Here is a 27,400-nt window from a genome sequence, read left to right as displayed (position 1 = left end):
ACGTCGGGCGGCGGCCGGGCTGAGGGAACTGAGCGGCCGCGCCCACCCCAACGGTCACAACGGCCGCGCGCCGCCCTCAGGCAGGCGTGCCCCGGCCGGCAGGCGGCGGCGGCGCGCACGCAGCGGCACGCAGGCGGCGGCGCGCACGTCGCTGGGCGGGGGGCTCCTCCCCGCTGCTGACACCCGGTGGCGGCGGCGGCGGCGGGGCCCGGGCGGCGGGGCCGGGCCGCGGGTTTATGGCGGCGGCGCTGTCCGCCCTGGCTGCCAGGCTCTCCCAGTCGGCCGCGGCCAGGTCGTACGGCGTGTTCTGCAAGGGGCTGACCAGGACCCTCCTCATCTTCTTCGACCTGGCCTGGAAGCTCCGCATCAACTTCCCGTACCTCTACATCGTCGCCTCCATGATGCTCAACGTGCGGCTGCAGGTGGGTGGGCGGCGGCGCCGGGCCGGCCCCGTGCTCCGGGCTGCCCTCCGGGGTGCTCCCTGCTCAGCCCCCGTGTCCCCGTGTGCCGTCCTCGCGTTTGTCCTCGTTACCGAGTCATCCTGGGCTTGAGGGCATCCTCAGCTTGGGTTGGGAGCGCTTCTGTTCGGGTGTCGTGTGCTCGGTGCCTGATAAAATAATTTCCTAATAAAACGACGTGTTTAAAGCCAAGAACAAGCTCTAGCAGGGAGAACGCAGGGGTAGCTTTAACTCCCAATGTAACTGCGTGACAATGACAGGTCACGTTTAACGTCTCTCCTGGCTTCTACAAAACGGGGGGCTCCCTAAACAAGCTGTGACCTAAAGGCATTCCTGGTATCCCTCACAGGGTGGAAGTTTTATTGGTTTGGTGCCGAAATGAGAGCTTTGCTTTTAACATAACTGGCAACAGAAGCAGGCTACGGACATCTGGTGTAGCCAAAGGTTGGGCGCTCTCTCTGCTCGTAAACATAGCAGTGCTCAAAGTTTTGACGTCTGGCTGGTGGCCGAGTGCTAACAGATAAGGCTGCCTGCAGCCTGCGACTCGTAAAAGGCACGCTGGAGAGGGAAGAGGTCAAAAAGCGGTGCCTCATGTTTTTATTTTTGGGACGCATTTGTCCTGCAATTCTGAAGCTTAATATTGAGCCACGCTGCCAAAAATTACACACGTGGCATAGTAATAAGCTCGGTGGCTAAAAATGCCTCGCCTTTGCTTCTTATCTATGCTGCTACGTAATGGTTCTCTTGTAATACCATCAGCTTGTCATTTGGCTGCAGCATAAGCAGTGTCCTCTAACTGCCAGTCTGGCCGGTTCCCTTCGGGAAGCTGTTCTCGCCACCTTCTTGATTTCCGGCGTTGTCTCTGACTGACTGCAGCATGTACTTCTGTTTACAGGAACATGACTTTAATATTTGCCTTTAACGTTAAGCCTCTAATCAGTTACAGTCTGCGTTTGTACTGGTGAGGGAAAATCATGCTGTTACAGAGTCAATCTTCCTAGCTGCTCGTTTGCTGACTCACATTGATGTTTGGTACAAACTCTTTTGGTAACATCAAACTCAAAGTACAGAATAAAGTTCATATTTGGCTACACCTCCTACCCCTTTAGATATGTTCAAAGCAGTCTGTAGGGTGACTTGTCTGTTTGGACTACTCTTAAGTTCTGCATTTGGGTTCCTCCCTATGTTAAAGAATTTTTGTTTTTCTATGTACTAAGATCTAGAGAAAAGATGATTTTTTTTTTTTTCTTGTGGGATGAGCTTAGAAAAAAAAAATATCAGGGCGGGAAATTAGTGTAATAACATTCTGTATCCTTTCTCTGTAGGTCCATATTGAGATCCACTGAATTGTCACTTGTTATGCTGCGACTACAGTCAGTCACGTTCCTCTTCAAGCTCATTCTGCTGTGAAAAAGCAAAGCTATGTTTGTCTTCTCTAGGAATATGAAGGAAGAAGATTTAAACCCAGGAAGAGTATGTGACAGTGGCCCAGGTCATCACAAGGCTGCAGCTCACCTGACACGTGTACATTCCGTGTTGAACAACTCTCAGAATCATAGTAGCAGTTTACAAAAAGAATTATTTTATTTTAACATCAGGAATTGTTCTCTCTTTATTAATATACCTCTGCCTTATGTTGGCAAAGAAATGCCTCTGAGTTTGAGTGAATCAGCAGGGAGAAACTCAAGTCCAGCGGTTCCTTGGAAAGATTCATTTTGTCTGTGTTTTTCTTCTGGGGAAGCCAGGCTTGATGGAATTTCTCACTGCATTAATATTTCAGTAATGGGCTGGCTGGAGAAAGCTCGTAGTTTTGCTGCAGACTTTAGCTTAAGCTGCCCAGGAGATAACTTTGTATGTTTTGTACATGAATGGCTGGGAAAGTTGCAGTGTAATCAAGAACTGCAGTTTCTGGAATTAGAAGTGAGCAGCAGCATAGAGAATGAGTTGCAGCTTGCACTTCTCGAAGAGCCGGAGTTTGGTGGGCTTACTGATCTCTATTTTGTTCCAGTTGCCTCACTGAATGATTATGCTATGGGACTCTTAAACAACCAGAAATTGTGTATTTTTCTTTGTTACTTAATCCCTGTTACTTCAGAGCAACCACTTGGATATAAGACAATGCTTTCAAGTGTACAATATGTGACTACCAGTTTTCATGTCATACAGCTAGTAATATCTGTCCTAGCTTTTGCACTAGCAGGTCTCTGGTATGCAGTAGTGAAGGTAAAAACATACTAAAATTTTAATAGTTATTATTTTTAACATTAATAGAAACTGAATTGATTAAATTGGAGACAAGGTTGCAGTTCAGGTTTTAGTGATAGACAGCTGAAGTGAAATTATACTTGTGTAGTTGCTGGTAAAACTGGCTGTTGAAATAAGAGGCTTTTTTTTTTTTTTTTTTTTTTTTTTTTTAAGTACAGAATGTCTGCCTCTGATTGGAACAAACTTAATTTCAACACTTTCTGGGACTTCTGCAGGTGTCCTGTTAACACTAGACTAGAACTCAAGTTGACTGTTTAGCACAGATCCTTTTGTTTTCTTAAGGGTTTGTATTTGCTGATTACTTTGGCTACTGTTTACAACCATTTCCAATGAAACTACTGCTTGTAGAATTGAATTCCCAGTGTGAAATCAACCATAACTAATGTATCAGTACTTAAAACACTTCGAATCAGAAAGCTCTTGGGGTGGTGGTCTTCAATATGGCATAATTCTCAGCAGTGTTCCTTTCAAGGGTGATACTGCTCTAACTTAAACAGGATCTCATGAGTTTTAATGGGCTACAATAGACACACTATAAATAATTTTTTAAGAGAACAATTTATTTCCTTGAAATAGTGATTGTTATCACTGAGGCATAATAATAATTTCTAGGCCTGTTGACTTTGGCTTTGGGACAGACTTCTGAAAACAGGGTTTGGCAAGCAATGGAGCAAGCATGTTGAAATCAATAGAGCTGCTTATGAATAAGAAATTGTAGGAATACGATCCTGTGGACACGTAGAGAAACTCATTGTGCAGTAGGTCAAAATTTGAACTTAGTGTCCAAAATTCTCAACAACTGACTTAGTATAGATAGGCTTAGTGCGCCTTAGTCTTTGGACTTCCCTAAAGAAGGAGGTATTGATGTGATGGGTTAGGATATGTCTTCAGCTAACTCTTCAGTCTGAGCTAAAAGTGGGGATTTAATGTGGAGTAAACTCATGCCAGTGGGTGACATATCACGTCATTTTTACTATCTAGCTTACTTCACTTTGGAAATGGAGTAAATGATGATGTTGCGTTCAGTTTGAATTGTATTGACCTGGAAAGCTAGTAGTGTTTCTAATGTTTGCTTGGGAGTTGGTATACTAGCATAGAGAAGTCCGTGATTATGAAGATGAGATGTTGGTTAGCAGTGTTATGGGGCAAGATACTGGAGGATATATTTTTTTCTAAGCCTTACTTGAGTACTAAAAGTAAGGTACACTACTTCTTGTGTTAGATGGCATGTTGTGTTTTTGTTATCCCAACTGGTTGACTATTTCTTCTGGATGTTAGAAGAGGAAAAAAGCCATTTGCTTTAATTTAAAAAATAGCTTTTCCCCTGGTGTATATTTTTATTAATTGTTAAAGTTCAAGACTTTTGACTACATGACGTCTAGTCACAAAACTACAGGAACTTCAAAATAATAATGCATTATGTATCTGAAGTAATTATTTTGACAGTAATAGTTTCCTTCTTGTCAAGCCGTTCATACTTTTCTCTCCCATCTCCACTACTGCAGTTTATCACTCTTGCAGTGGTAGTAACGCAAGCATTTATTGATCAAGATTGCTGAGGTTATGTGGTTCCCCAAAACACAAGAAACAAAGACATTTCCCCAAAAGTCTGTGGCTTATCTGAGTTATGGTGTCAACTGTTGTCTGTATAGAGTTTAACCCTGCTGTGTTTAACAGTTGGTAGAGCTGCAGGTACAGAAATGAAAGTGGAGGTTGGGGCTGGAGCCTGTTTAAGCTGGCTTGATTGCTTTAAAGAAATGTGCAACTGCATCTTTAATTTCTATAAGTAGCTACGCAGGTAAAGAAATACCATCTTCTGGTATGGTGAGGTTTCTTTGTTTGTTTTTAAAGTTGCACCCAAACATAGTCCTGAATCCACAACTGATTGCTTGAACTTCCTATTTAGAGAATCTGTTGGTATGGTTGTACCTGTATTTGCCTAGAACCTCCTCTGTTCACATGAAGAGTATGGCCTGGAAGATTCTCTTCCCTGTTGTACGTCATTTGGAAACCACGTATTTTGGGAACCATCGGTACATAAAAGAAAAGCTTGTAAGTAGTACCAAGTACATGTTACTAGGTGAGAGAAGTTGCTGAAGGCATAAAATCACTAATCCAGTTTTTAACACACTGACTCTTAATGGTGATTTAAAAAAAAAAAAAAAAAAAGGAGGAAAAATGAGAGAAACCACCTGTTAATTAGCATTGAACTGTGTGTACAGTGGGGTGCCAAGAGCTGTTTTATTATTGATAAACTTATGCAGGTGGGAATCTTGGAATGATGAAATATCTGGACTATGTATCGCAGTCCAGATAACATAGTCCTGTCTCAAGCAAAATTTGCATTGAGTGGCCTTTAATTACTTATTACAGGATCACTTTAAATACAGATACAATACAGTTAAGTGACATGTTATTTTTTGTGTATTATATGTATATTGAATATAAGACTTAAAGAATGTCTTAAGTGAGTGGATTTAATCCATTTTTAAGATAGCTTATGTACTTTGCCTTGGATTTTATTGTTTAAAGCCTAAAAGGTAACTTTCTAACTTGAACATTCCTTCTGAAACTCAAATAAAGGATGTTGGTATGCTGAAATCTCATGTAATATACTGCACTTTAAGCATGGGGAGGCCACAAATGGGAAACACTATTCTTGCACTAATAGATCTATTTGACTAGCAGAGACAATGCTCAAATGGCTTTTTTCTTTTCTAGTGGGAGAATAGTAAACCAAAAGGGTGTCAATCCTTTGAAGCTATATATAAATCAAACACAGTACGTGGTTTAGGCCACTGTTCTCTCCACAAATGTTTCAATATCAACTCATCTCAAAAATAGGAAATGTCTCTGCTTAGAACCAGTTTGTATGGAATTTTGTGGCCTCTAAGTTCTATATGGAAATTGCTTTTCTGAATAAATGTGTTGTTAGGGTTGAGAATGTTTTTTGGATGATTTATTATAGTACAGAAAAATAACTTTTAATAGGGGCAAGGGATCTTTAAACTGAACCGGGAGTTGCCTTCTTATTTCCAGTTCCTCTTAAATCCTGCTATTCTACTGCTGCTGAAAAGGGGTATTTCTATTAAACAATTCTTGCTTTTTAAAATTTCATCAACCAGTGTCCAGATCCCTCCTGTACTACATAGGAAACTTGTGTTTCTGTCATTAGAAAACAATGAAAATACTCAATATTTAGAGAATTGCGTAATAGTTTCCCACAAATATACACTTAAGTGGAAATTTACTATATGGTGTATTGCTTTTTTTTTTTTTTTTTAAAAAAAAAAAAAAAAGAAAATATACTTTTAAATGTATGTGCACAGAGTTCTGCATGTGGGTGAAAATGTATTATCACAGTATGATGTTGGAATGCTTATGCAAACTATTATTTACTTCTTGACATTACAATGCAAAATTCAGTACAGATGATGTTGTAATTCTCAATGTGGTATTAGTGCAATCTTAGAAACTATTTGTATGCATTGTCATGCACCATGAGACAATTTTAACTGTAGACAGTTTTTAACCTCTTACTACTTGTTTTTTTTTTTTTTTTTTTTTTACAACTGTAAAGATGGCACTTTCTTAAACTTTGCCAAAGTTTTCTTTTTTTTTTTTTTTCCACGTTTGCCCCTCCTTAAGGAGTGTGTGTATGCCTATACTAAAAGTATACATTCTTTTAATTTTTGGAAGAAGCAAGTCTCTACTTACTTCTCCAATATATCAGCTTATTGTCAAGTTGTTCCTTTTGTTTTTAATTATGGCCTGATCCTACTTATGTTTTCCTTCTCTTCCCTCCACATCATTCTTCAGCATAAGCATATGCTGAAATTGTGTAATTTCAGAAATGCTCCCCTGTAATACATAAACTGACAGTAACCACATCAAGATGCAAGTATCCATAGTCTGTCATAAGGGTGTATGACGAGTGATACATCTGACAGAACAGTAAGTAGGTAGTGTGAGATATTTCTGCTTTTCTCAACAAAGCATTTGCTTTGATTAAAATCTAGTATTAAAGTTTGTTTACATCTGTTGGCTGAGAATTGCAGCTAGAATTTAGGGCTTATCAAATACATTGAGGTTGAAATTTAAGAAACAGTTACACTAGCTTCAAAACTTTGTTTTTAAGTCATACTGTGACCTTCCGAAAAATTCACATGAAAATACTCTTAATACTTTAAAACATTTTTTTTTCAAGACTGCATATTACAAAATGTGTCATGATGCTTGTTTCTGTGATGCACAGTCAATAACTGGAAAGAAAAACACTTTTTAGGATTTTTGTAATACTTGTGGTGAATTCCCTTTTGGTATCTCAGACTACAAACCCTCTAATCCTCAGTGACGAGCTGCACTTGACAGAATTTTCAAACAAACAACTTGTTTATGAAAATGTTAATATTTATGATCAGCTCATATACTCAATACCAGGACACAAACTAGTTGCTGGTAGTTGTTGTGAAATAAGAATAATATGGAAGTGCTAGAATGAAGCTATCCTTTATTACCCTGCAGTAAGTAAGCTGTATTACTGTGTACTTTGAAATTAATTCTGTATTGCATTCCAAGATATCAATGATCTTATTTTTTTTGGAATTTGTGGTACAAGATTCAGACCGAGTAAAATGTTACTTCATTGTTAATGCTGAAATCGATTTGAAAACTAATACATTTTTGAAAATGGCCTGAGGGACTTCCAGGAAAAAAAAAAAATCTGCCTTGAAACGATCCTGTGTATTTGTGTGATCTCAATATAGTTATAGTCTGTTTGGAAAATCTCTTTTTGTGCAAGATCTAGATAGTTAGAAGCCGATAGCAAAAATGGTTAAAAAAAAATCCATCTTTGCCAGGTAGAAATGTTCTTTTATTTTCTGCTTACAGTCAATTTCACCTTTTTTCAAATATAAAAATATCTGGATGTAATTAAGCTTTTGTTCCTAAAAATAGGTAAATCTATTGCTTAGTGCCTGGTTCATCAGTTGATGAGTGTTCCGTGAACTTCCTTTAAGATGAGTTCTGCTCCCTGCTGGTGACACTAATTATAAATGCTGACACTAGAATACTTTCTGTGAACTGTGATGTTACCCATGCAAAACAATTTTAGTCCATGGCCTTGGTCTTTGGCCTAATTATTTTTTTATTACAGTGTGGGAGACAGAGGAGGCTGGCACAAACCATTTTTGTGTGTGTTCCAGAGAAAGATGTTTACAACTTTGTATGTATTTTAGAAATTTATTATAAAACTTTTGAACTTGTGAGTTTCCATAGTAAACTTGAAATCTGTTGTCCTAATGCAATGAATACAGGCTTTTGAATAAGAGTGCAGTCTAAGCTGCCAGGAGCCGATTGTGATGCTGCTTGCTTACACCACAGGAGGGAGTTAAACATCAGTCTTTTGAACATTTTCAGTTGTGGCATTGTTTTATCTTAGTACAGTGCATTTCAATTTATAAATATGCTGAATTTGACTTGTCTTATGGATTGTCACTGCAAATAGCTTAATGTACAAAATCAATACACAGTGGTAAATTACTGTAACTGTTTACAATTGAACTCTGAATACCGATTGGTGGGTTTTATCAAGCTATTTAAAACAAATAAAAATCTTTTAAAAAAGATCTTTTGTCTGTGCTCAACGGAAGAGCTAGTTGTGCTGCTCCTCATTCTGATTTTTCAGTCAGGTGTACAGATGTGCATATAACTTAAGAGCTCCTATTCCTGACAATATAAAATGTTTATCTCATACCAAACATTAAAAACCTCTAAAACAAGTGCATTTATGCTTGGCTTTGGAAATGTGGTAGCTGAGCTCTAGGCTAGCTTAATCATATTAGCAACCCATGCTAATTGGTTGGCCTTCTTTTTACACTTTTTTTTTTTCTTTGACACACCTTAATGAACCAGTCACAGTGAATTTAATTCCAAGGTATTTACTAACTACATCTAGTCTTGGACCATAGTTTCATTTTAGAAGAGGAAAGAAAACCATGATAAACATAGAAAATACACAGCAATTCTCTTGCATAAGTCAGGATAATACTGCTGGATGTTTTTCCTAAGGGTTTAAATGCTAGACTTACTGCTTTTGCTGACCAAAGTGATGCTAGAGGAGTAGAATAAACATTTATTTTCTGCTTGATGTTGAGCAGTAAAAAAAAATGTCCAGAAAACCTTCACACTTCAGATCTGCCTACTGAAAGCTGCTACTGGATGATTTATTCTGGAATCAAAAGACATAATTAACTTACGTTTTTTTGGTTGTTCTTAGGGTCCCTTGATGCCATAAGTGACGATACTGAGGAAACATGCTATTGTTATGTGCAGTATTCATTCTGAAAAGAAATTATATTGATATTGAAGAAATGGTTGATGCCTTGAACGTGAAATTCAAACATATTAATGATAAATGCTGAGTGTCTTTTCCCTCAAAACATAAATTTAATGTGAGAAAAAAGAAACGGGGGTAATAAATCTAATAGTCTAGGAGATGCTGTGAGTTTTCAGCATATGGTTAGACATCCACAGTTAACAGAGTGCCATCAATTCTCTTTCTGCACTTCACAATAGATCTCTCATTGTAGAGGAGCACAGACCTCCTCTATGGGAATCTGAAATTGACAAAGGAACCAATTGGCAATTTAGTCTCATACATCCTTCACCTTTGCATTATGTTTCTTATTTCTTGTCTTTTCTGGCAGATATGATAGCAGCTTAAAATAAAAAATAAGCCAACCAAACTAAAATAATTCAACAAAATGATGAAATTATGCCTATCTCTTTAGAAGAAGGTTTTTGAAAGTTATTTGTTTTACCTTACGTTAAAAAAAAAAAAAAAAAAAAAAAGAAAAAAAGATTAGGATCTTGTCAAGCATGCTTGTAAAAGTACATTATCAGTATTTTGAGCCTTAGGAAGTGCTGCTTTTATTTGTTATCATAAATGCTTTCTATGCATATCAAAATGCATTTATCTTTAACCTTATAGTTCAAAGAAGAAAAAAAAATCAGTATTTCAGAATTCTTTCATGTATTATGCATTGTTAGAAGTATCCCTAAGGGCAAAGAACCAAAACCAACACAAAAGTCAAATGCTCCCCTCTTGCTCATTGAACAAAAAGCCAGCAGCAGTGACAAACAGGATGTTTCTGATACGCCTTTTTGTGTGTGTGTAGGGAGGAGGGGTGGGTCGGGCTAGTGGCTGGAGCCCTTAATCACTTAAGCTGGAAGTTATTCACAAATGACCCTTCTGAGCTCAGTGTTCCTGTCTGGCCTCTTGTAATAAAAAATCTTTTCTGCAGCAGAGCTTCCTATAAATTGCCTTTCAGATCTTAAGCCTTGCATTCCAAGTATGACTGCAAGCACGTATGACTTGTTCCAGAGTTAGAAATAATTATAACATTTCCAATTTCTGCCCTTTGCTCCTCTCCTACAATATAAAGGCATTTAAGATTAAAAAAAAAATGTGATGAAGTAGAGCACCTTTCTAAGGGCTTGCTTGTATACTTTCAGGTCACTTTTAGGTCAGGTTTCATCTTCTGTTCTCTAGCTGCTTGCTTAGTGAGAACATCTGTACAGACTATAGCAAGCTTCTAGTCCTTCTCTGTGATATATGATATGTGTTCGCTACAATCTGTTGGTTGAAATAATAACTGTGTGGTCTGTGTTGTCACTGTCAAACATGATTTTCAGAGTTCTTCTTCACTTTTCTTCCTGGTTTATAATCAGGCATTTTTAGTTGGTAACTGTACCTTCTAAGTTCTATTTAGCTGAACTGTTTACTTTGCAATCCCAGCAATCCAGAAGTCTGTAGAGATTTTCATCACTGTATTTTTTTAAAGCTTCATCAAGCTTCTTTGTTACTTGTTCAATTTACAGTAAATTCTAATGTATTTTCATAAAGTACCCATGAGGTATTGTAGCTGTTCCTGAATGGATTATTTAGCAGCCTGTCTTTCCTCCATATAGGAAATGCTTTTTCTGAAGGCTCCTATTGAAATAGCATTGTCCAAAACTTCAACTGCATTTTGGATATTGCTGTAGCTACTATAGTTACTATAAAAGAATGCTTTTATCAGTGAAAACACATCTGGTAAACCTTTGTTACTCATACGTGCTTGTCAAATCCAGCAGCTGATCTGCCTGGGAAGGAATCACATTTCCACATCCTAGCAGATACTCTAGCTGTGAGAAATAATGACATATACAGGACGACTCAACCTAGCATGTAAGAGCTTGAGAGGCAAGGAATAAACCCAGGGCAGGGGAAGGTGTAACAAGAGAAAAAAAAATATATTGAACGTATCCTTGGTTATTTTTCATAAATCTTTTCACCAGGAACATGGGATGAGGAATGTGAATTACAGCATGAGATGAGAAAACCTGGATATAAGCTGACTTTCCTTTATAGAAAGTACCTGTCAAACAGAACAGGGGCCATGGGGAGATGGACTTAAATAAGGATTGGAAATGGAATCAAAGGGAATAAAAAAGTAAAAGTATTTTATATCAGTTTCATGGGAAAGGGAAATAACACCTTTACTATTTTTTCCCTCAGAGTTGTTATTTCTGTTATCTTTCCCACCCTAGATACACCTTATGAAAAAGTAAACAGGAAGGTGAAATAGTTCATTAAAAATGTGAAGGTGGTTGTTTGTTTTTTTTTCATTTTGGAAAGTGTAATCAATTAGAATAGAAATCTGATAGTTGGATTTATCTGTTTAAGTAACTTAAAGTGGTTTTAGTAGGACAAATCACAACTTTAATCCTGTAATCCAATCACACAGGATCAGTACTGATGTCTAGCCTTGTTGACTTAATCAGAGCTCTGTAAGCATGAGGATATCCCTATGTGAACCAAACTAAAAGGTCAGGACCTGTGTTTTTGGGGAATGTCCTTAAATTCAGGCAAAGTTAATGGTCCAGGCATACTGACAGTAGAGTCAACGTGCACCTTTCCAGAGGTTCAAATGGATACAATACCATGTGTCTGAGGTGTTTCCAAATCCATTGCATACTTTCCAAATATTGTGCTCCTACCAAATAAACACTATTAAAGTAAATGTATTATTTAGAATCACACTGTCAGCATTTAGTAGCTGAGAATTAGAAAAGTAAATTATACAATGTCCAAAGTTAGAGCACACTGGGTGGCCTTCTAAAACAAATAAAACTGCTGGGAATTCCAGTTTATAAAATGGTATCATTTGGTACTTTCTTTGAATGATTAAATTGATAATTTTTGCTAACATTTTTTACATAGCTTTAGTCAATATTGGTTTTTAAACTTAGATAATCTCACATGAATGAACTGTACACAGTCATTAATACAGTTATGGCCTTTTATGCAGAGCAAATAAATTTTTTTAATTTTTTTTTCTTTCCTAGAGCATTAGGGTTTTGTTGTTGTTGCTCATACATTGTTCATATGGGATGTACTGGCTCTTGCATTATTTTGTTTAAAGTCAACTGCTTGACATTGGTGCTATAGTTAGAGAAAAAGTTTAGCATTTTTATTCAAATCATGCTTTCAAATTAATCTGACAAACACTGCCATGCTGTAATAAGTTCTTCTTCTATATATAAAAGGCTTCTTATCGCAAGGAAGAATCCCCCAGTCAGTTTCTCCCAGTTATCCTAAAGGGTGTTGCAACTGTGCCGCACACACATAGGCCCAGCAGTAATAGAGTGACTCCCTGCAATTTCCACTTACAAAAGAAGACACCCCAGCTACCAGTAAATTCAATAATTCAGGGAGAATTTTACTTCAGTTGATGATATCTTTTTAATTTGCTGTTACTAGCTGTGTCTTTCTTTATTAAAGAAGTACTATGGAAGTGTTAAACAATTGCTGATGATTGGCAGAATGGGAGGAGAAATGATTTTACTAAGACAGACTCCAAAGTCAGAGGTAGAGTCTGCTCCTCATGTGTTGTAAATGGGGTCTGTAAACAAGTCAAGAAAGAGTTCCCATTAGAACCAGCTGTTGAAAGTGAGTGCCGTGTCTCTGTTCAAAACTGGACTGAAACCAAGGCAGGATATCCATGCAGGCTTTGTAACAGCCTTCAGAGAGTCATTTGCTCATTACACAACCAGGAATGCCTCTAATCCTATGATCTAGAGATAAAAGACTGTCTCATTAGCATAAAATATGAAATTGTATTTTTTTGCCTTCATGTATATAGACATACATATATTTACATATAAATATACACATACATGAATACTTTTCTAGCTCAAGAGTATATTTCTGCTAAAGTTTTAAGTACTTTCCATAAATTATTAAAAGTCTGTTAGCAAAGAATGGAAATACATTCCTCAATGTACATGAAGCATGATAAAAGCATACCTTCCTTTTCTGTTGCATTATTGTGGAATTAATGTGGATCTTCCAGAAGCCCATCCTGATAAAGCTACTGCTTTATTAGTTCCTATTGCACATGGTCAGCATTCTGATACAGTATCTTCAATTGATTATAAGTTTAGATTTCTGAGAAAAATACTTCATCTGCATTTATCTGCCATTATTTGCAGTTTCATAACCTAGCAGAAACAATTTTATCTCCTCTCTAATAATTTTAAGCATTTATTTATTTTAGCTGAAGAATAATGAAGAATTTATCTCCTTTTAACTTATAACTATGTATCTCAGCTTTACTAAAGCAGGAAGAAGTACATTTATAGAATGGAGAGATTTGTACAATTTATGCAGAAAGTCCAGGACATTTCAGGGAACAAGCAGCACCTAGAAAAAGAACTGCCAACCTACTGTTCTTCATAAAGAGTAAATGTGAAATTCTGTAGAAGCAATCAGGACACTGAAGATTCAGATACAAGAACTGCCTAAAAATACTTCATGGAATGATGTAATCTATGAAGGAGATAATAGCTCCTGTCAACAAGTTACAGAAGTTTTTTGCTGTGAGAGAGACCTTATTTAAGAATATGAGCAGTACTCAGGTAACAGTCTATCTTGTAAATCTGATGAAGATGTTGAAAAAAATTATCTGGTTTAACTGTAGTTATCTGCCATCTTGTTTTTCAGGTTTGGTATCCTCCATACATGCTGAGCTCTGGAAAAGCCTTGCAGATGGGAATGGAGAGCAAGGGCATGATTCTGTTAGTCATGAGAATTTAGCTGTGCTCATTATCCATCATCTACTGCAATGGTTTCTCTTCTAGCAGGAAGACCAGAGTTCTGACCTTGCCAGGCCAGGGGAAGAAAATATCCTTGCGGAAGAGAGCTCATTTATTCTAAGCTGATACAGTAACTGAACTAAATACCCAAGATTCTCATGTTTTTGTAGTGTTCTCTGCAGGTTTCAAAAACTTTTACATGACAAGTCTGTCAGGTATAAGCGTCCTCTTATTTCCTAAAGCTCTGGATCTTTCCCCAGAAACAAATAAGGAAATGGAAAAGATATTCTGCATGAAAAAATATTCTTTATTCAGTTTGAAAATGTTTAGCAGTACATGTTTCCTTGAGTAGCTTTGTGGATTTAAAATGCAGATATTTTAAAATGTAAATAATCTTCCTATAAAACATGCTTCAATAGTTCTGACTAACAAAAATTTGCTTTCAAAATACATTTTCATAATCTTTTTTTAATTTGGATATTTGGAATTTTTCTATATCCTGCTGAATGGTACACCTGATAAAGATATCCTCAGAGGACAGTGAGCATCTGTACAACTGAGATTTCTGGTATTAGAAAATATAATTAAGCTTTTAAAGATACATGTAAAAAAAAAAAGGAAACTTTTAAAAAATGTTTTATTGAATTTCTTGGTCGGACATTAGTTTTGCAAATGCATCTACTGTATTTTGTACTGTCAAGCATTTTTTTTACATTACATAGCTTATTTTATCTAAAGCATGGCAATTTGCCAACCCTAGCTTTTAGTGATAAATTCTGCTATACAAAGCAAGTTTTTATATCTGAGGCCCCTTCCTCCTCCTATTTTATCATCTTCCTGGTTTTGTCTGTTTTCAATAAATGCCTTTGTATTTTCACATCTTTTATATGCATGTATACATAGATCCTTTCCTCTGTATTAAAACTGACAGTTGCATGTTGGTAAGGATAAAAAAGACAGACTTTTGATTTCAATTTAATTGCACTAATGTACTACATGGTTTTTTTACATTATACTATGGAAAGATCTTAATATAGTGCTATTAGAAGTATTTCCTCAATTTGAGAGTGGGATGGGGAGGCAGAGGTTGATGTTTCATAACAAGGCTTTAAAACTGAAGTAATATCTGGGTATAGCTATATTTGAGCACTACAGATTGACACGTGGAGGCTGGGTTCTCAGAGTGAAAATACATTGCTTTAAAGCATATCAAATTTAAGCATATCAAAATTTAAAATCTAAAAAGAAATTAGGGCATAGGCCAAACACCTCTCCTTTCTCCATCTGAAGACATTGAATGTTTCTGCCTAAAGAGAAGAATTTAGATAATTCAGCAGTGAGTAGCCGCAGAGAGACCAGAGATCCCTGTGCACACAGTGGAACCAAAAGAAACTTGAGGGAATGGACAACTGAACTAGAGATGGTCGGGGAGAAGAATGAGATTGGAGGAAAAAAATAAAGATGCAATGCAGCAAGCTGGAGAAAAGCTTTTGGCACTTACAAGAAAGGGAAGTTGTCCCTGATGTCACTGCCCATTTTAACAGTCTGCCATAATTCCTTTTTCCCACAAACTGTTATGGAGGATGTTGGCTGCAAATCATCATGTACTAATCTTTTTTATGAAGCCCTTTTTGTTGTTCTCTAGACCTATTGTTCTTTTACAGTTATATTAATAGACTAAAAATAACAGAGGCAGTTCTATCAGGCTTAATTTACAATTCTGTTTCTTAAGAATGATTATTTTATACTGCTGATTGAGATCACAGAAATCCTTTCCTGACCCCAGAGGCATAAGGTACCAAATCCATCCTTCATGTAACTGCACTGAGGTAAATGGAGTTACATCAGGAATTAATCTGACCTGTCTCCACCATTTCCTTAGAAAAATTCTTTGTTTTAGTGCTTGCCAAGTTTTAACTTTGACTCTCCCTTGCTTAACATCATCTTGCACTTAGAGACAGCTTTTCTTTAAGACTATAAAGAGAAATACAGCACAAGAAAGACAATTATGGTGAAGAACTGTTTTTTAAATTGAAAGTACACTTATGGCAAGAAAATACCAAAACATTGCTGTTTTGATACAGAAGAGTACAGGATTTTTCTTACATCTATGAGGACAGGCAAGGAATAAAATAGTGGGCAGAGACATGAGAAGGAAAGGATTTAGGTGGTGTTTTTCTGCTTCAGACTTTGAATATTTTTTCTAACTACAGCAGTTGGAATAAATAGGGACCTTTCCTGGTTAGAGACAGTAAGAATTTAAAATACTAAACACCACCACTTAACAAGGTATCATTTCCCCTTTGCTTCAGGACTCATCAGGAGCTATGTATTTAAAAATAATGTACAAAAGATGCTGAAGACATACTCTCACCAGTATACAACTACAATTTCATGCTACACTAAATTCAGTTATTGGATGGCCACATGGCACAAAATTCTTAGTATACATACTTAATCCAATAGTACAAGTTGTTTAGGAAAAAAAAAAAAAGGAGTAAAGAATGGTTTTACCCCCATATGATTTTAAATTAAAGTTGATATTGCAATTCTGCCAGCGCAGTTGTTTGTGGTGTACATTTGATCAATGGAGTAATACAGGTTGAAAATTATTATTTTAGAGATAACTTTTAAAATCTGGATTGAGTATTCTGATTTACAGCATGGTTTCCAGGCAGTTACATGAACAGCTAAGAGGGCACTAAAAATCACCATCATTAGTTGACAGTTCCTACTCCTGGCTAAATTTATGGTTCCATACTTATTAAACCCAGATTTGTGCACTGCTGACTTGCCAAAAGCCAGATTTGAGCCAGCTCACGTGGAGATATGCAATTGCATTTCAGATGCTCGCTGGTGAATCAACAAGAGCACCTGGTCTAACCCTTCTAACACTGCACGTCACGAGCGAGTCCAGCCTGTCACTTGGCTGCTGTATGTACACTGGGATGCCAGCCCTTTTACGCTGTGGAGTTGTTTAAGCAGGCTTCTCCAGGTGGGGAGGAAGGAACCGTGGGGGCCTCCCCTGTTATCAGCATTACTACAATAAATCCTTCAACTGCTGCCATGTGTATGCAGATAGAACAGGACTCATATGTGGCTTGTAGCCAGCTACAGCTCCCAGGGTAGGATGAATAAGGACTTTCAAAATCCCAGGTCTTGGTGAGACTGAAGAACACTACGCAGTAATATTTGCAGCCACCTCAAACTGGAAGTACCAGCAGAGGTGAATTAACAGACTGTGGCTATTTCTCAGGGTAAGAACAGAGCATGGCTGTAGTCAGTGCACTCGCCCTTGGAGAACTACTTTATATCAAGCTCTTTCATTTCCCTTAGATAAAAAAAACCCTCAAGTTCTATACAAAATTCCACTATCGATCTGTTTCAGCCCTGATCCTTTGAATCCAAGTCATCTTTTTCTGTTATTTTTGGTAAAGCTTTCATACTCAAAAGCATCCTGTCTGTTTCTAGTACTATGCATAATTAATACAGGTAGAACAAGTTCTAACACTTAGTATACTTCACATCATAAGCATTACAGAGCTGGTGGACCTCCACAGTTTTTAATGCATTTGATTTTCCTCACTGGATCATTCTGGTGCTCTTCGCTCAATCATTCACCAGCTGTCCTATCAGTGATACACAATGGAAGCCAGCAATGACTTCCAAAACCAGTAATATTTGATGCTAAGAATAGATTACGCTCATTTAGAAGTGTCAACAACAAAAAAAAAAATGTCAAGAATTGGAATTTGAAATATGTCACAAATAAAATTCAGGATGTGATTTAGAAGTTAATTTGCATAAAAAGCACATAAGTTTTTCAAAAAACAAGCATATTTAATTTTGCTTCTTTGACTATTTTAGGGGAATGATCTTCCTATCCATACAAAAAAGCACCATTCATAAAATATGATATACTTGCTAAGCTTGAGCTTTGATGTTCCCCAAAGCAATATAAAATACTTACATGTAAAATTTTTCTTGGACTTAATAAAAAGTGCAAGCAGTCTTGAAACCATTAAGATAACCAGCAAACAGGATTTTCTATAAATGTGTTTTTGCAGCTGAGACAAATATGATGTGTGTGACAGCACAAACATTTTGAGAAACAATACATGACTAAAACCCATCTGCCAGACAGAGGAAGTCAAAGAGTTTGCCTTAGGGATTCAAGAATACCAGATTTTTCAAGTACTGATAAATAAATAAATAAATAAATAAATAAATAAACAAAAACAGGGAAAAAAAAGACATGGTGATGGACTAAGACCTTCCTGCCTGGAAATTATCAGGCATTGCTTCTTAAAAAATAAAAGTTGTTTGATTGTCTAGAATTTAAACAGAAGTAATCTTTAATACAGCAGCTGAGTATTGATGACTTTGTCGCAAAAAATACATTGTCTCAGGACATGAAATGCTTGCACCACTTTTCCAACCATGTAAGCATCTAAGTGAGCAATAAAATCAATCAAATAATTGTAGTAAATAAAATGTTGCACAACATCTATGTTCTTTAAGATTTATGTATATTCTTTAAAAGATGCGTCCATTTTCCTTAAGAATGTATTCTTAAAAGCATATAGATGCTTGTTCTTTAAGAGTAACTTGCCTCCTTAAAGGTAACTACAAAATCCTTCTTATCAAATCTAACAAAGTCACAATAAGCAAAAGTTGCCAATTAGCAATGTCTTGAACATATGAAATAGGACTACCTGCGTGCATGATGACTGCCTCTTCAAATATGATTTCAGATTCTTCTTTTCAACACTAAGATGCATTATTCCATTTCCCTGTGTTAGATACCGACATCCAGCCTGATGGCACAATGGCAGGTTCTTTATTTCTTTCTGTGTTGAGAAAATTCAGAATGGTATTTCTTACGTCTTTAATATATAATGTTACCATCTACTTTCCTGTTGTAATTGATGTAATGAACACCACCATAGCTCATGCTTTTGTTTAGAAATTAAAAGTTTACAAAATCTATAATCATAAAATGGTATTTTACATCACTGCAACATTTACATTACTGGAAGAGGAAACTTATCACATTAAGATTAAGCTTATTTCTTTCTACAAGTAAACTGAAGATGAATAATGGAGATTCTTTTCAGAATTTCCATTAACTGATAAATAGTAATCCAGAAAAAAGGGAATAGTCTCATGCTGAGGAAAACAGGTGATAAGCAACTGCGCTTTCCTACATCTAAATTCTTCAAATATTAAAAAACATATATGGGGGGGGGTGATTTTCATTCACTATCACTTGGAGTCTGGTTTAAATTGCAATCCATAAAAATGGCTCAAGATTTAATGAGCCACTTAAACCACAAAAATATTATGTAAGGGATTCAGTTGTCTTCACTGATTCTCTGTGTTACGACAAATGTCATAACAGATGTGCTCCTGACCCCTTAAAATGAAACACAACGTGATAAATTACTACTTAGACGAAACTTAATCAAAAAAGATACTAAGCTATCTAAAAAAGGAAAATAAAGGCAAAGTATATTACCTGAAAATTCAGCAAATATCCACATTTATCATCAAGGAATCAACCCCGCCAACAGCAGATTTTGGAGAATGCCCAATTTTCCCCTAAAAATAATTTAAACAGACCAACTATTAGACTATTATTTACATGAATGACAGACCATGAAGTTCTTCCAACACAGAAGGCTAGACTTGTGGATATAAAACTGGCAAAACATATTTGTGGTAAAAATAGAGCTATGACTACAGAAGGGACGGCATGCAAGAAAAAAAAAGATCAAACAACCTTCACAAAACTGTTGATTGAAACCCTTATTAACACAGGGAAAAATAAAATTGATATGTTTCATAACAGAAGAATGATCAAAGTTCAGGAAACCAAAGTAGATGTGAGAGAATTATTCACATGGGTAAGAAATAGTTTATTGGAGTGCATCCTAAAATTTGCTGAGACTATAACCTGTCTCATTATCTGGATCTGCTTCTTTGTTGGTAGGGAACTGCCCAGTATTTAATAATGGTAGCATTGTTATTGTTGAATTACCAAAAAATACAGAGCTGTTCTGGTATGGTAGAAGTACTCTAATTACACTGTAGAACTATGACTGTAATTTTTAGTTTATTCTGTACATTTTCAAAAAATCTTCTCCTGCCCTAATTTGGTTTTTAGCCAGACATGACAGACTGAAGTTAAACATGTGAAAAGGAGATAATAAGGTAACAATTTTGATCTTAAAAAGAGACATACAGCCTTGAAGAAGACACTATAATTTCAAATGCTCTTATGTACATGTATTTTGTATCATTGGTAAGTCATCCTACTAAAAGAGGACTGAAAGAACAGGTTTTCCTTGAGAGGGTACTGAATGATATATCTTTCAAACCTACAACAGAGTAAGCTACATATTCAATAGGACAGAAAAAATGGAAATATAACTGTTTGCTCAAGTTAATGATTAGGTTATAATAAAGAACATTTAGTTTATTTCACAAGTTTATCTGATTTCAGCATGAAGTTTATATAAATATCCCAACTGATCACTTATAGTTGGGGCAGTCTTTTTTTTCTCATCTTGCTTGCATCACAATATCATTTTCATCTTTGTTACTAATTTTGATAAATTTAAAGCTTAGTATTGCTTCCTCTGAAGTCAACAGGAATTTTGCTGGTGAATTGGTGGGAGGAAGACCATGGCTCACTCTTCTCTGCTACAAGAATTAGTGATTGGACTTTCATTTTGCGGTAGAATTTTCTGTGTATCAAAAGCATATTAGTTTATAATGGAATACAGGAAGGGAAAAATGATACTGCTAAACAAAAGCAAGAACAGAATTAAATATATTTTATATAAATGTGCAAAACCACACAGATTAAATGAAAGCAAACAATCTGTGATCAAAATAGAATTTGAATTTTTCTCATGAAACAGATTCCCCTCTAATGTAAATTAAGTCCGCTCAGTGTGCAAAAATATTCAGAACCCACTGTCAGCTCATCCGCATTCAAATTTATTTAAAAATCATTCTGTAATTTCACTTCATAGACACACATTTCAAAATAAATCTCTTACCAAGGCAATGCTTCTGTTTTATGTAATCATCTCCTTTTTATACACTAACTGATTAAACTTATAATAAAGGCTATTTAAAATATGAAATACAGAGGAGTATCTTAGAGGTCTACGACGTTTATGATTTCTTGCTGAGGTAAAACGCTTTATCACCAGAGCAGCTGTTAAGAACCAAAGCTCAGCTCTCATCAAAAGGGGATGTAAGAACCACTGATTAGCAGTGGTGTCCAGAGGTGAGCACTCCTGACACAGCTTTTTAGACAGTATGCTGTCCCATGCCAGCCTACAACAGGAAAATGAAAACCCTGATATTTTCCTGTTGGCTGACCCCTTCCCCCCCCGTTTCCTCTCTGAATAAAATTTTGACACCAAAGGTTTTAAAAAATAAAGTGGGGTGGTGCCTGGGAAGGAAGGAAGACTGGTCTGTGCCAGCACACTTCTGCTTACCTTTACAGACTTTGGAGGCGGCTGATATCCTGACCGCCGTGGTATCGCACCGACAATCTTTAGCAAGGACTTAGGAAATCCCACAAATATTTGTGTCCTAAATCCGTAAGCAGGCAAATCTTTTCCCTTACCAAAACAGACAATACGTACCAGGCAAAACTGTTTGCTGTATATGAAGCAGTCCCATTTATACACAAAACTTCATGACCACTGCAGCAGGGGAAGCATCCAGCATCTCTCCAGCACCAGACCAAAGCATCAGGAGCAAGCAAGACTGCAGAAGAAACGAGCACAGACACCATGAGCCTCAGGCCCCTTTTTGGACACTTCGATCCACCTCATCCCCCTTGACAGTGTGACACCAGCCCAGCTCTCACCCCTCACCTTCTTCTCATCTCCCTGTCACCTTTTTCCCCTCATAGACACCTTGGAACGACTTCTGTGGCTCTGTAGACGCTTGGGAACGACCCTGCAGACATTTTCTGGCTACCACAGAGCCCAGAAGACACCCCGGCCATAGCGATACCCAACACGACGGCTCCCCTCAGCCCTTCCCACCGTCGCCCCCCGGGGAATGCTTCTGCATGGCCTCAACTCCGCCAGGCCAAACCTGCCGGGAACACCCTGAGGAGGAGAGGGCAGGAGCGAGGCCCCTCGGCCCGGGGGGGGTGCACGGCGGGCGATCTGCCGCCCCCTGAGGGGGAGAGGCGGCGGGGGGCGGCGGCAGAGGGCCGGCCGGGCCTGCCTTTCCCCCGCCGCCCGTCACATGAGAGGGGCGGGCGGCTGGGCCGAGGCGGCGGCTGCCGCCGGGGCTGAGGCAGAGCTGGGCGGAGAGGGACGGGGCAGGGCAGGCGGAGGAGGAGGAGGAGGAAGAGCAGCCGCCGAGAAAGGCGCCAAGCGGGTGGAGCGAGCCCCGGGCCTCCCTCAGCCGCCGCCGTTGCGGAGCGCGCTGCCTGCGGCCCCAATATGGACGAAGAGGGCGGCGGGGGTGGCGGCGGTGAGTGGGGCCGGGGGGACACCCGCGTTCGTGGCCGGGGAGCCCCGAGCCCGGGCTGGGGGCCGCCGCCGAGCCCGGGACGTTTCCCCCGGGCGCTGAGGGGAAGGGGACCGCGGGCGGGCGCGGGGGCTGGCGCCTGTGCTCGGCGGCCCCGCCGGGGGCTGGCTCGGCGCCTCGCGGCCGGCGGGGTCGGGCCGGAGGCTCCGGGAGCCGGGCACGGAGCTGGGGGGAAGGGGCGGCGGCAGCGGCCCTGGGTCCCCGGCCCTCACCGGGAGCCGGCCCCGCTCCTGGCTCCGCTCCCGCCCGGCGACATCGCTGCGCTGCCCCGGTGCAGCTGCTGGGGAGGAGGGGGGAAAAGTAGGCGGCTGGCAGCGGGCGGTGAAAAGGGTAATTATGTTCTGTGAGGGCTGCTGCGAGTGTGTGTGTGTGTGCGTGTCTGTGTGTCTGTGTGTGTGTGTCTGTGTCATCTTCGCGGCGGCTCGGTGATAATCACGGAGTGGTTCGGCCAGTTTGAACAAGGTGAACCGAGCCTGAAGGCAGCGGTGTGAGCGCTCCCGAAGCCTGCCTTCAGAAAGTCAGGGCTCGCGTCCTGGGGGAGCTTTTTTAGTCTCAAGTCTTAATCGTTGGGAGACGGGGCCGTGTGCCGTCCCGCTGCCAGGATTTGCAGCCTCGTGTGATTTTCGTGTTGGGGGCGCGTGTGTAAAGCTTGTGCCTGAAACACCCAGCTCTTGGGTGCCGCCAGTGATAATGGTGCTGAGGAGCAGCCGGTCCTGCCCTGGGGCAGAGCACTGGCTCAATGCAGTGCCCTATATTCGCTGCTGTTGCTGAGACTGTAGCTCTATATTCACTGCTGCTGCTGCGACTGTGGCCGTCTGCAGCAGTGGCATGGTTCGGAGCGGAGAGCGATGGGGATCTCTCCTGAATAAAGCACTAAACCGCCTGCGTTTGAACGTGTTGCTTTATTTCTAGATAGGTAAAGTGATGGCTAAGCCTTGTATGATTAATAGTTACACGGTGATTGCTAATTCTAAATATAATTACCCAGAACTCGGAAATCAAGTGGGTGTGGTGTTTGTTTTGACAACTTGAAAAAAAAAGTCTGTGATGAATCAGAAAAATAATTCAAGGAGTCGTCTGTAAGCATGGCCACTTCTCGGCAAGCACCTCTCTCCCTTGGTTAGTGTTGGGCTGAAGTCTGTAAAAAAAATCTGAAAAAGGAAACCAAATAACAAAACAAGACAGTCTTCCTTTAAAAAATGTGATTGGCAACAATTGAACAGTGTAATTGTAAAGGCCAGAAAATTCGCTCAACTCAAAATATGTTCTCACAGCATTATGGGCTTAGATCTGTAGTAAAGGGAGATGACCGTGCCTGCTGGCGGCACGAGCCCTGTGTAATGTAGTACCTGCTCACGTGCGAGGCTTAGACTACCAAGTGGACCTCTTGCTGAATTGAGAATCACCTTTCAGAAGGTGTTAAGTGTTTCAGAGTTGCATTTTCACAGAAAGAAAAAGATGGAAGCTTGGGAGGAGCTGGTCTGTATTGCTCTGAAAGCTGGTTTAGTGGATGTAGACATGAGATTTTCATGTAGACTGCAAGTAAAACTATTATTTATAACTTTATGTAATTAATAAACATGCTGCTTTTTTGTCAGAACAGAATAGTTTATGTTCCTACTTGTCTTTGTTTAAAACAATCGTAGACTAATTAGTAACTTTTTTTTTTTCAAACAGTACTTAATGTTTTACACTAATTTCTTGTGAGTATTGAACTTTTTTCCTGACCAGAGATCCTGTCTGGCTTTTTCTTATGGAACACAGTCAGTTTGGAACACCAGGATTAATTAGATCATTTCCAGCTAATGAATTGTTTTGAATTAAGAGTAATTTTTTTTCTTCTTTCTAAACAATAGAAGGCATGTGAAAAGTGTTGATTTGATAACCAATTTTAAAATGCTTTAGTGCCACTGAGAGTCATGGGCTGCCAAGGGCGTCTGAGCAGGGCTGCCCAGCATTTGAACCTCTGCAGGACACCTCCAGTGCTCAAAAATTCACATGATTGACTGGCAGACTCATAAAGCCGAGCTTATTGATGTGCACAGGTACTTTAGGAAGTGTGCACAATTATTTGAGGACTGCATGGTATCACCCTAATTAGAGGCTTGATCTAGATAAACATCTAAATATCTAGGACATTACACTGTGATTCAGAAGGTAAACTGCTATTCCCAGTTCAGTTCTGCCTGCTGCCCTGCTCTGCTGTGTAATTTGCATCTGATGCTTCAGTTCCCTTAGTTGTCAAACGGGGTCACTTATTTTGCCACCTCTTGTAAAAACTGTGAATGACAGCGGAGCTATGTAAAGCTAGGATTTATTATTTTAGAAACACTTGATGGAAGAGAAATGTTAATTACGGGAATTGTTCTCAGTGTTTTCTCTCTTCTCTGGAGCCTAAATGGGGGCATGCATTTATTTTATGCAAGCCACTTATACACAAACCTCCCATTGATTTCAGTGGAGGCTGTGTGCGTGGATTATTGATGTGATATGATCCGAGTCAGTTGGTGTTTGTCTCAGCCTTCTTTTGTGTTCTGATTAAAATATCTCTGTGGTTCACTTGATCCAGGAAATTTCCCCCCCTCCCTCTCCTCGCCTGGTTTAAAATCACATGTTTTGTGATCTGACTGAGGCTTTTCTAACACGCTTACTGTTACACAGGGGTGGTACCATTGCACCGAGATCTTTACATTGAATATTGCAGCAGGTGTGTAGAAGGCAGGCTGGAATAGTGCTCCTCTTTGTTTCCCTGGATTTGAGTTGAGTTGTGCAGTTGCTTCGTAGTCACCCAAATCCGGCGCTGGTCTGCTTGGAAAAACCTACAAGATCAAGTACGTAGTGACTTGTGTGTGTGCTTGTTCTGAGCTATCTCCATAAAGGGCTCTAAGCAAACATTCAAAAATGCGAAAATCTTTTTTCTATTTAGTAAACATGAAAAAATTGTCACTGATTGTGACAGTGAGGTTTCCATACTGTTCCCCAAGCTCTGTTCTTTATTCCCAAATCATGAAGCTTTTTTGGGGGGGTTAGAGCAGTTCAGTTGCCAGGCTGTGCTAGTTGGCCCGACTTGCAGTGACGGTGCCAGGTAGCACTTTGATTTCTATTATGCAGACAGGCGCTCATGAGGAACTAGACCAAGAGACCAGATCGTCTTGCAGAAGACTCAGAAGAATAGATTTGCTGCCAAACCAAATTTAGCAAGATGACTTCTGTTCTTCTGCATGGCAAAGCAGTTACACGTTTATAGGCAAAATCTGTTAAATGTAAGAAAGACATTTTCTTCTTAGAAAAAGTGTTTTTAAAAATGATTTATATATATATATATAGTTATGTATTTCAACTTCAGGCAGTAACCTCTGGACGTGTTCTTTTTTTTTTTTGTTGTTGCTTTGTTTTTTTGTGCATTGTTGTGTCTTTCAAAGGTAGATGTTACAGACAGAAGAATCCATGTGGCCTGTGCATGGTTCTAGATGTTTGCTCTGCATTTGAGACTAAATCTGCATGTTTTGTTTATAATAAAAGAAACTAATGAAATAAAGAATTTATTTAGCATAGAAGAATGTTAAACATGTTTCACTCCAGACTCATCAAAGTGGATAACTTGTACTGGTGGTTTTAAAAAGTTGTCCCAGAAGTTCTTTGGAGGAAGGCTTGTAGCTTTAAATAACACTGGGGAAGTGCCAAGAATATAAAAATGCACCTGAGTGTTAGACTAACAACATGTAGGGATTCTAGGAAGAGGAAAAAGAGCAGATTTGAGGATACAGCACAAAATTAAACAACATAAATGTCTTCTGTTAGCCAGCAATGCTTCACATTAAGTCACTTTTTGCTTAAATAAATATTTCTATGTGCTCAACCTACTTCACATTTATACAGGCTACCTGTTGGTTCAATAGGATCTTAATTTTTAGCTTCAAACACGTTAATATTTACAATGTAATCATTAATATTATTTATAATGGTATCGGAAAATGGGCATCTTAATTGCAATAACACTTTTTTTTTCCTGAGCCTAACATTCGATATTCTTAGCTGTGCCTTGGCAGAAAATATTTATTTGCTGATAAAATTTCCAGAGGTTGCCAAACTTGACAAATAGTTAAGTAGCATTTGGTGTCTGGTGCATGGCGTGGATTTTAGTGGAACAGCATGCCTATAACGTAGCATCTGCATGTATTACTACATCTAGGAAAAAAAAAAACAACACCTGTAGGATTTACTGAGAGGAACAGAGCGTTTTTTGCAGAACGGTGTCTGGGAATCACGGTAATAGCCACGTGAAAGGGGGCTCCCCATGCGCTGCTGTTACAGGATGGATATTGCAGTCTTTTAATAGCAATGGTTCCATAAAAGCTTTTACAAGTTTAGGGGCTGCACGTCTCAAGGCAGCACAGGGTTTTCCAAGGTACATCCTGCGGTTCACATCAAATCTTTCAGTCTCATCATGTTTCTTGCCTCCCCTTCTTTCTTTATAGGATTTTGAACACTTTCCAAGGGAAAATTGATGGAATAAGGTGTGTCTGTCCTGCAGTTTCTTCTGCTTGCCGTCTTTTCTACCTGTGTCTCGCTCTTGCTAGCACTATAGAAAAGTTTGATCTCTTGCATTAAGAGCTTTAAGATGTTTCGCTTATACTGGAGCTCCATCTTATCTGCTGCTATCTTTTGCTTGCTTCCTTTCCCTCCCAGTGCAAACATGCTTTGGTCTGTTTCTTTTTACACCCTGTCTTTGGCCCCGTTTTCTTGTTGAACTACTGCCCCATCTCCTTTTCATGTTGAAAGTCATCGAATGAGCTGTTTGCAGTCGCCGTCTGAAGAGTATCTCCTCCAGGTTCATCCTAGGTCCTTTCCACACTTGTCCTGACCCCTTGTACTCAGAACATTCCCTTCCTTCTCTTTGTCCTGCCAGCTGCCTCTCGTACTGTTTACTATACTTTTCTTTTTGAAATCTTACTCTTTCTTGGCTTCTT

At 39.0% G+C, this 27,400-nt stretch overlaps 3 protein-coding genes and 1 long non-coding RNA gene across 7 annotated transcripts in view; 3 read left to right on the top strand and 1 right to left on the bottom strand.

The window, feature by feature from the left end:
• Positions 1-22,104, bottom strand: part of RAC1 (Rac family small GTPase 1) — a 46,163-nt gene extending 24,059 nt beyond the window's left edge. Inside the window, exons 1-5 of one of the 3 annotated variants that reach the window (XM_084536604.1) lie at positions 21,761-22,104; positions 21,527-21,650; positions 19,381-19,463; positions 18,578-18,712; positions 8,981-9,064 (exon numbers count right to left, since the gene is read on the bottom strand). In XM_084536604.1, the coding sequence (XP_084392730.1) occupies positions 8,981-9,063 (83 nt within the window). In that variant the 5' untranslated portion in view covers position 9,064; positions 18,578-18,712; positions 19,381-19,463; positions 21,527-21,650; positions 21,761-22,104. The remainder of the gene's footprint in view (positions 1-8,980; positions 9,065-18,577; positions 18,713-19,380; positions 19,464-21,526; positions 21,651-21,760) is intronic. The other 2 variants (XM_084536606.1, XM_084536605.1) reach the window with 2 other exon arrangements.
• Positions 76-5,664, top strand: SMIM10L3 (small integral membrane protein 10 like 3). The gene is made up of 2 exons (XM_084536611.1): positions 76-422; positions 1,784-5,664. Exons 1-2 carry the CDS (start codon positions 237-239, stop codon positions 1,802-1,804), a joined length of 207 nt encoding a protein of 68 aa, XP_084392737.1. The 5' UTR covers positions 76-236; the 3' UTR covers positions 1,805-5,664.
• LOC311445017 lies at positions 9,079-17,676 on the top strand. Its single transcript, XR_014698169.1, has 2 exons — positions 9,079-13,685; positions 13,771-17,676. It is a non-coding gene; the product is annotated as an uncharacterized lncRNA (long non-coding RNA).
• A 113-nt stretch (positions 22,105-22,217) lies between the features above and the next one.
• Positions 22,218-27,400, top strand: part of CYTH3 (cytohesin 3) — a 51,844-nt gene continuing 46,661 nt past the window's right edge. Inside the window, exon 1 of one of the 2 annotated variants that reach the window (XM_084536576.1) lies at positions 22,218-22,373. In XM_084536576.1, the coding sequence (XP_084392702.1) occupies positions 22,343-22,373 (31 nt within the window). In that variant the 5' untranslated portion in view covers positions 22,218-22,342. Of the gene's footprint in view, positions 22,374-25,242; positions 25,262-27,400 lie in introns of those variants that run through there. The other variant, XM_084536577.1, reaches the window with a different exon arrangement.

This window comes from Aythya ferina (assembly GCF_964211825.1).
Source record: "Aythya ferina genome assembly, chromosome: 15".
Taxonomy (NCBI): Eukaryota; Metazoa; Chordata; class Aves; order Anseriformes; family Anatidae; genus Aythya; species Aythya ferina.
This window is presented reverse-complemented; position numbering and strand designations above follow the sequence as displayed.